This window comes from Doryrhamphus excisus, chromosome 2 (assembly GCF_030265055.1).
Source record: "Doryrhamphus excisus isolate RoL2022-K1 chromosome 2, RoL_Dexc_1.0, whole genome shotgun sequence".
NCBI lineage: Eukaryota > Metazoa > Chordata > Actinopteri > Syngnathiformes > Syngnathidae > Doryrhamphus > Doryrhamphus excisus.
Window position 1 is genome coordinate 5,910,057 of NC_080467.1, and position 9,655 is coordinate 5,919,711.

The window sequence follows — 9,655 nt, forward strand, 5'->3', positions numbered from 1 at the left end:
CTTGCAATATTGTGATTTGATCATTGCTCCCTTGCTGTATTGTTTTTTTTTTTAGACAATTAATTAATGCTAGTATTCAGTCATTAACATTAGAAGTCATTAACAGGTTTTCTATGCTGTAATTACACTGAATCCTACAAAGCGTTCCCTCGCTACATCGCGGTTCATCTTTTGCGGACTTGCTGTTTTACACAATGTTTTTTAGTGCCTGATTGGCTAAGAGAGAACCCATGCATTGTGTTCTGTGTTCTGATTGGCTAACGGACTGTGGAAAATTGTCAATCAATCTCCTCCGTGTCTTCCTGGCAAGTACAGAATGCATTCGGTTTGAGATATTAACCTAAATGTTCCATAGCTAGCAGGGTATGCTTGTTACCAAATGTCATCCCCAAGAGCACCCACAATGTCGACGAAATGTTCTACGCTGTCAAAGGTCCCTGCGGCTGCACCCCAGAAAACGAAGAGGGAAGAAGAATTTGCGGAATGAAGGAGGAGGAACTTCCAATATATATGGAAAATATAACGACAGGAGGGATGTGTTTAACAAGGATACAAAAACGCTACGGTACAGTGGAATAGCGCCAGGGCGACGAAGAGGCGTGGTCAGAGGATTGAAATACGCATCTGCCCAACCTTGTTGGTTAACCGCTAGAAAGGAGGGACGACTGTAGACCATTACTGTGGAACATTAGAGACATGGTTCAAGTCCGGTTCTAAGGTTTACCTCCAGCTTTCGAATTAGCGTGGCTTTGTGTTTTGTCTAGAACTTTTGGCTGAGTTCCCCGTCCCTTGCTAAGGTCTGCGGGTTTCTTCTGGGTTGGGGTCTCCACGGGCTGCCCCTGTTTAGGCTCATGGGGATCAGGGCTGCTTTTTCGGCATAGATCCCTCATGTCTAAAAGTCCCTGTTCCAAATGTTTTACAAATTGTGATGAACAAGTCTGAGGACTCTCCCGCAAGCTGGAGACGCTGAACACAAAGTGGTCCGCCTGAGGGTTGTAGCACACCCCGTATCCATTTGGAACCACGGGTCCGTAGCAGCAGAACATCTCAACAGTGGTTGGAACCTGAAAGATCAGGATGCTCACTGACGACTACAAGGCTTAACAGGCTTTCAGACGGATCTAAACAAAGATCTACCTGACTTGTGGAGAGCAGGAACTGATTACTGATGTGGTATGCTTCATCTTTGAACATCTCTGGCTTGTCCATCTTCAGTTCCTGTGCGATCTCACGTAATCCCAGCAGGTGGTTGTCGATGGCCATCCCCATGATAGCCTGGAAAAGGAAACCAAAGTCGGTGTGATGTTTTTTTTGTCAGGTCAATTCAAGATTGGGATAGGGACTGTGAAGCGCAGTCACTGATAGTTACCATTGTGGAATATTTTGTCTGTGCTGTTATGGCGCCTCGTAGCAACTCCATCTTCTCTGCATCCTGGTAAACACAAGTAGGAGTCAGCGCTATTGCTAATGCTACACTTATATGCTAGGACTACGTTAAAAAGCCATAGCATTTCAGTATGTAATGGTAATGGTTTTATTTCATTTGAACATGCATCAGATTACAATTGAATGCATCACATAATCAGTTCACAGTTCCACATGTCCAAAAGGAGTAGGAAGAAGCAAAGCTTATTAAATCCTACCCCTCCATCTGGTACTTTTACAATCAGTAACTGTTACATTTGTTCACTTCCTGCTTTCATAATGTAGTTTAAGGTTTTTTTTTGTATTTTATTTTTGTCATGTACTGAAGTACGAGGTGATATGACCATACAGTGACATAATCGGTACCATAGTAACTGTCAGCAGTATGTGGAATCAAACTATGGAATGGATTGAGTAAGGACCTCAAACAATGCACAATAATGAGCCAATTCAAGAAACATAATGTCATTATGTCATTGGATGGCCATATCACCTCGTACTTTGGTACGTGACAAAAACAAATCAAAACAAAACAAAAAAATTACATTTGTTCACTTCCTGCTTTCCTAATAGAATTTAAAGTTTTTTTGTTTGTTTTTGTTAGATTTTTTTTTTTGTCACAAACAAATGTAACAGTTACTGATTGTAAAAGTACCAGATGGAGGGGTAGGATTTAATAAGCTTTGCTTCTTCCTACTCCTTTTGGACATGTGGAACTGTGAACTGATTATGGGATGCATTCAATTGTAATCTGATGCATGTTCAAATGAAATAAAACCATTACCATATGCTTAATGCTGCAACTGAATGATACGCAGTTTGTCCGTTTCCCCCTCTCTTCAGTCACATGGCAATTCTAAGCATGTAAACAGTGAAACCAGATTCATTCATTAGCCAGGTGGATTGGCCTGAGGTTGGGTTTGCTAGTAGCCATGGATTGTCCATGGAGAGGTTGGCGATTTGGATCTCCCCCGAGTCTACCTCCTATGTTGATACCTGACCAAGCCAACTGCACAAAGGGGGACAACGTATACGACAACACAATCGAATCCATCTAGTGTCAAACTCCTTACGCTTGTACGCCCATTGCTCATCGCTCTGACAAAGTCCAGGGCCTCTGGAGTAGCAGAGCGAATGTTGTCCACTCGGCCGTCCTTAAAGCGTCGTATGGAAGCGCTCTCATAGGTGGAAACTTGCCTGCCGTGACATCTAAGATCCACGGAGAAAAGGGATAAGATGGAAATGACACTATGTCCAGTAAGCCTTTCTCCTTACCGGTAGTAGGCCAGCTGAAGAGCCACCTGGATGAAGGCATCTGGACTCATTTTCAGCTTCTTGATGAATTCTTTTCCATAATGGTGGAATTTATGGACGTTCATGTCCAGATTCTTCACAAGCCTTTGTTAAAAAAAAAAGCACATTTTGCAGTTGAAGATAAAGTGGAAAACTCGCAACAGGAAAAAACAAACCTCTGGAGTTTGTCTTCAGAAGATGCAAGGAGTTTGCACATCCCCGGAGTGCATTTCCAGCGGAGTCGTCTGGGTGCTGGTAGCTCACTCACACTTGAGGCTCTCACCAGCTTGGATGGGCTGCCGGTCCTAGAGCAGCAAAGTGTGCATCATTTTAGAGTTGGACCTCTCAAAATCCTCTCTAATCCAGGCGTGAAAGTCTTACATGTACTTCAGAAGGTACTCGATGCATTGCACCAGAATAATCCCTTCGAATGGCGAATGCTCACACACGACTCCGCAGCAGCCACCAGCGCCTACGACAAACTGACACAATGACGTCGTTTTAAAAGACCTGATTTGGTAATGGTAATGGTTTTATTTCATTTGAACATGCATCAGATTGCAATTGAATGCATCACATAATCAGTTTTTTGGACCACATGTCCAAAAGGAGTAGGAAGAAGCAAAGCTTATTAAATCCTACCCCTCCATCTGGTACTTTTACAATCAGTAACTGTTACATTTGTTCACTTCCTGCTTTCCTAATATAATTGAAGTTTTTTTAAGAATTAAAAAACATTTTAAACTTTATTTTATTATATTTCTTATTTTTTAATTTTTTAATTTTTTAATTTTTTAATTTTTTAATTTTTTAATTTTTTAATTTTTTAATTTTTTAATTTTTTAATTTTATTTTTTTGTGATGCACCAAAGTACGAGGTGATACGACCATCCAATGACATAATGGGTACCATAGTAAGTGTCAATATAGTGCTATATATAGCACATCAGGCGGCATTATGAATTATCCTTACTGACCTTTTTTGCAGTACATTTAGCGAGTGAAGATTGCTTTTATAGTTATTACCCCATATTTCCACACAATAAGTAAGATATGGTAGAACCAGAGAGCAATAAAGAGTGTGGAGTGATTTCTGATTGAGAACAAATTTTGCTTTTGTTCAATATTGAAATATTTCTGGCCACCTTATGTTGTATATTTCTAATATGAGGTTTCGAGCTCATTTTTTAATTCATTGTGATCCCCAGAAATATAATTTCCTTCACCTTTTCAGTGCCTACACTGTCTGTTTTTATTTGCTGGTACGTGTCCTTTCTGCTGTTACTAAATAGCATGATTTTAGTTTTATTTAGGTTCAAGGACAATCTATTATAATCAAACCATTTTTTCGTGTGACCATTACTTCTCTGACCTTTCTAATGATTTTGTCTGTACTCATAGTGGTATCATCCGCAAATCATACCAGCTTTAAGTCTTTTGGGACTTTGAAGATATCATTGATGTACAAGTCGAACAGTTTTGGTTCCAGTATTGACCCTGGGGATAATATATGAACTTGCAGATGTGTAGCTTTACGTATTGCTTCCTGTCAGCTAAGTAGCTTATGACCCAGTTCAGAATTAATCTTTCTCTTAATGTGAATGTTTGTTTACAAGTGCGCAGTCTGGAGTAACCAATACTTTTACATCCTTAGACCAGTACAAACCTGCACACTCTTGTCGTACCAGCGGTTGCCCCCATTCCTGCCCATTCCACCCCCGTGCAGCATCAACATAGCCCGCGTGGAGTCGGTCAGGTCGGTCCCGCTGGCGTCATCCAGACAGACCAAACAAAGGCAGCGCTCAATCATGTCCAACGAATCCCTATTGGTTGACTCTAAGAGAGCAAGGAATTATCAACCTGTTGGACAGTAGAACTGAACCGCCGTGGGACTAGTACCTCTCACAAGCACGCCGCGAGCCTCTGCCCACTCTGCTCGACCGTCGGAGGTAAGAAGACCGATGGGCGGCTGCCGCTCATCAGGATTTTCAGCCATTTTTACGATCTTCTCCAGCTGAGTCAGCAGGTCTTGGGTGCTTAGGCGCCGGAAGTTGATCACCACATCCAGCACAAATAACTTAACAGAAGAAGAACAACATCAGATACTTAGGGATGGGGATTTCAGGACACGCTGAATGACTGTTCTGAACTCCTGTTGCTACACCATGTAAAAAGTTATCATTCTAGCACTGATACCTCCACCAAGGAACTTATTTTCTTAGCTGTTTGTTAGTTAGGGTTCTAGTAGGAACTCCCTTATCTCCAGCCTGGACCTCTTTCTAGTTTCAGTTTTAGTAGTGTTAGAAGAAGAAATCCAGGGTTTGGCCTTGGAGGAGGTCTGTGGTCCAGCGCTTATTACCTCCACCAAGGAGCTTATTTTCTTAGCTGTTTGTTAGTTAGGGTTCTAGTAGGAACTCACTTACCTCCAGCCTGGACCTTTTTCTAGTTTCAGTTTTAGTAGTGTTAGAAGAAGAAATCCAGGGTTTGGCCTTGGAGGAGGTCTGTGTTCCACAGCGCTTATTACCTCCACCAAGGAGCTTATTTTCTTAGCTGTTTGTTAGTTAGGGTTCTAGTAGGAACTCATTTATCTCCAGCCTGGACCTCTTTCTAGTTTCAGTTTTAGTAGTGTTAGAAGAAGAAATCCAGGGTTTGGCCTTGGAGGAGGTCTGTGGTCCAGCGCTTATTACCTCCACCAAGTAGCTTATTTTCATAGCTGTTTGTTAGTTAGGGTTCTAGTAGGCACTCACTTGGTGGGGGTCTGTGCCCTATCACTTATTACCTCCAGCCTGGACCTCTTTCTAGTTTCAGGTTTAGTAGTGTTAGAAGAAGAAATCCAGGGTTTGGCCTTGGAGGAGGTCTGTGTTCCACAGCGCTTATTACCTCCACCAAGGAGTTTATCTTCTCAGGTGTGTGTTTGTCAGTATTTTAATAGAAAGTCTGGAGCTGGAGCCAGTTCAGGATTTCATGACCATTTTTTGCAAGAGTTTGTCAATTTGGCCTTGGCGAAGGTTTGTGCTCAATGACTTATTACTTGTGCTTTTTTGGTGTGTAGTATGTGTTTGTTGCAAACTCATTCAAACTTTTTTGTAGCAGGTTGGGAGGTCTTTGTGGAGGTCTACACTTTAGCACGTATTACCTCCACCAAGGACCTCTTGTTTTTAGTTGTACTTTTAGTTTAAGGAGAAGAAATTGGTACTTTTTTTTGCTTTAATTTGGCCTTGAAGGAGGTCTGTGTTCAATCACTTCACCAAAGAGACAATGTCTCCTGAAGGGGTTAGCTGCAAAAACAGCATACGGTCAAGTGGTTAGCATGCAGACCTCACAGCTAGAAGACCAGGGTTCAATTCCACCCTTGGCATTTCTGTGTGGAGTTTGCATGTTCTCCCCGTGCATGCGTGGGTTTTCTCCAGGTACTCCGGTTTCCTCCCACATTCCAAAAACATGCTATGTTAATTGGCCACTCCAAATTGTCCATAGGTATGAATGTGAGTGTGAATGGTTGTTTGTCTTTATGTGCTCTGTGATTGGCTGGCCACCACTCCAGGGTGTGAGGATAAGTGGTCAAAAAAAGAATGAATGAATGCTTCTTCATGTAGTAAAGTCTTCAGGTTCTGGATGTTGTGTTCAAGTTTCCCCATCTAACCTGGTTTTTACAAGCCACAATGATGTGTTCCGGTTCGGGCATCACGGTACTGTCCTGCGCCACGAGCGTGTCCCTTTCATGGCCCGGTACCCGGTAGGAGGTAAAGATGCGGTAATACTGCTCCATACAAAGAGATGTTCCGGCCAGCTGACCTCGGGCGTACTCCACAGGTAAAGCACGTCTGCCAACACATAAAAGAGATATATTTACCTCCTTCAAGGTTATTGGTCAGAAATTGACTTTCACTTACGTATCAAGTTGACTTTTGTACTCTAAAATTCCAGAGATCAAGTTTGCAGCAAACCTGCAAGAAGGAACAACAAATCGTGGTAAGATCTTGTTGGATAATTAGTATTTTTTCATTGTAAAGGTAGTTAAAATGTAATAGTATTATTGGTATTTTCACTAATTAAATGAAATATTTCAATCATTTAAAAAAAAAAACTTGTTAGAGACCAGTATATTCATCAAATGCCACAGCTTTTTTAAATAAAAAATAAGCTTATTTCCATAAAATACATTTCCGGAGTATTTTATATTTATGCCCTGAGATGTTATTGCAACAAAAAATATTTTTATTTTCAACTAAAACACCACTCAAATAATAATGTGCACACACACACTGCACATATATCTATAGCAACACACATTTATCATTTCACTAGAATAAACAGTCAAGGTGTGAAATGTTGCTGCATGCTTTGAATGGGAAAAAGAAGCGCCATCTGCAATGCACAGAGAACAGAAGCTTGGATAGTGTTTTAAATCATCCAAATAGGGCAGGATACTGTAATTATTCCATGTTATCATCACAGCATCTATGCATGTAACCATGCAACATTGGTAGAGTTTTTTTTTTTAAAATAGTGTAAGCAAGCTTGTCATGTCTTTGGGTCATTAATAATTCATACGTTTCATAAGTTAGTTATTCCATGTTATCATCACAGCATCTATGCATGTAACCATGCAACATTGGTAGAGTTTTTTTGTTTTTTTTTAAATAGTGTAAGCAAGCTTGTCATGTCTTTGGGTCATTAATAATTCATACGTTTCATAAGTTAGTTAAAATGAAAGTAATAAATAGCTAAAAGTTCTAATAAATATGGTTAAAAACGCCAAGGTTAAAAAGTTTACAGAGTGAGACATCTTCTCTTGAAAGTATCGTTTTGGGCCACTACAGAGTGAGTGCTCTCGCATGTAGATAAGCTTTGTCGTTTTCTCTCGGTGAAAAGCAAGCTTGCTTCACAGCAGAAACAAAACGGGAAAACCTAATAAACACGCTGAAAGTTGCTCTAAACGTTTGTTTCTTGGGAAATTATCGTCTCTGTAAGTATATTGGTGTACAAAGCACTTACTTAGATGTATTTTGTATTTCAAAAGTTGTACTTTTTTTTCGCTAACTTCATGCTACTGCTAGCTGGCATTTGCAGTTGGTTAGCTAACTGTTAGCTGAGGTGTGTTTAGCCTGCAACATGAGCAGTATTGGAATTTTATTTTATTTTTTCTGTTTCTGTATGTTGCAGTAACCACTTTTTTTTTTTACAAGAAAGCTTCATAAAGCAATAAAAGCTAGCTTTGTGTGCGGAGTTTTCTTCATTGGTTCGTTGGCTGTCTAGCGGCATACAGACAGACGTTGTGAAGACAGCACATAGCTCATATTAACTTGTTTTCTCGTGTTATAATGCACACAAAAGGGGAAGAAATATGTGTTCATGTTTCACGGTTGTGAATGATGGGCAAAATTCCCCCCCAAAATGACACAAAGTCCTGAGGCTCTGCATCTTTAGTGAAAGTCACCCAGTCAAAGACTTGTCTGGTTAGGATGATTGATTTGCTGCATCACTCATACACTTTTCCCATCACACACACACACACACTCACTTTAGGGACTCAATAGGAGCTCTGAAATTCTGTGGCGGGAAGACCATCGCTGGGCTGGAGTTGACCGGCAGTGCGAGTCTGTTGTTGAGGTACATGTCATTTAACCAGTAGTCATACACCTACGCTCAAAGAGAAAAAAAAACACCAAGATGATCATTTAATAACAAATTTTCATCCCATTCATACAAGCATTTTCCGATACTGGGTTGCAGCCCAGAATTCCCAGTCTCCGGCCAGTTCCACCGGGGTGGGACGCATCCCCCATGTAGGGTTTACCAGAGACCTCCTGTTACTGTTAAAGGTTTACCAGAGACCTCCATGGCATCACACCAGCAGTGTGCCCGAATACAGTGCACCTTGCTGGGCCACGCCAGGTGGCTCTCTCCCCTCTATACTCTGGTTCTCCTGGTAGTAGTCATGGGGTGATAGTCATGTCATGATATATGATTAGGACATATCAACAGGTCCCGATTAGTTTGAGTCCTTACCTCCAGGTGTGCACAAACAGTTAAGTCTAAATGGGTTGTCTGTACTATATTGGTTATTAGTATATCAAATTATTTTTGGTATTAGTAAATACCAAAATAAATAAAAAAATAAATATAATTTTTCAAATTTAAATATATTAAAATATTTTTAAACAATATAATATTTATATATAAATATAATAAAATAATATATATTATAATAATAAAAATAAAATAAAAAAATAAACGTAAAAAACAATAAAATATTGAATAAACATTAATAAACCCTGTCACAATATAATGATTTGATCCTAATGTGTACCTGATATACAGTATTTGTGTGTTTCTTTTACCCAGTTGGCCTTCTTCTCCCTTCGCTCCACAAGCTTGCCATGCAGTAGCTCCCCCACGCCACCAGGAGCGCCAAAGTGCTTCACCGCCTCTTGTGTTTTTTTGAACTGCTCCTCTGTCAGCAGGTGTTTCATGCCCCTCAGGTACGTGTCCAATGTGGTCTTCAGCGCTGGGAGGGGCAGTTTTGGCAGACTCTAGACACAGGTGTAGCATTTTTTACTTGATTTCTGATTTTTGATGTTTCTAGAAATTTAGATTAGATAAGATAAATGGTGTTTACATCACCGGCGTCCGGGTCTTTGGAGGGTTCTTGATTGAGAACTGGCATGGTGAATCCCTTTTCTAATAAATACACTATTGTTAGTAAGAACACGTGCACTATGGAATCCATTTGTTTATTATGATGCCGGTTGACTGATTTATGGTTTTGTTATGACCACGTCAGAATGATGCAGTGCCGTTCTACTTGCATCCGTTCAATGTATGTTTCTTGGCGTCAATCATAAAGGCAGCATTTCCACATTTGGAGGTCAAAAAACTGTAGAACACCACCAGCTGTGTGAGCAACGTCGCCCAACCGGGACCGCCAATTAAA

The 9,655-nt window shown here is 40.5% G+C and overlaps 1 protein-coding gene across 1 annotated transcript; it reads right to left on the bottom strand.

Moving 5' to 3' along the window:
* Nucleotides 1–2: 2 nt before the first annotated feature.
* chata (choline O-acetyltransferase a) lies at nt 3–9,388 on the bottom strand. The gene is made up of 14 exons (XM_058051349.1): nt 9,341–9,388; nt 9,063–9,254; nt 8,243–8,361; nt 6,612–6,665; nt 6,362–6,542; nt 4,618–4,795; nt 4,385–4,554; nt 3,100–3,200; nt 2,895–3,023; nt 2,701–2,823; nt 2,499–2,634; nt 1,370–1,432; nt 1,138–1,275; nt 3–1,064 (listed from the first exon to the last, which is right to left on the bottom strand). Exons 1-14 carry the CDS (start codon nt 9,386–9,388, stop codon nt 714–716), a joined length of 1,983 nt encoding a protein of 660 aa, XP_057907332.1. The 3' UTR covers nt 3–713.
* Between the last annotated feature and the right edge of the window lie 267 nt (nt 9,389–9,655).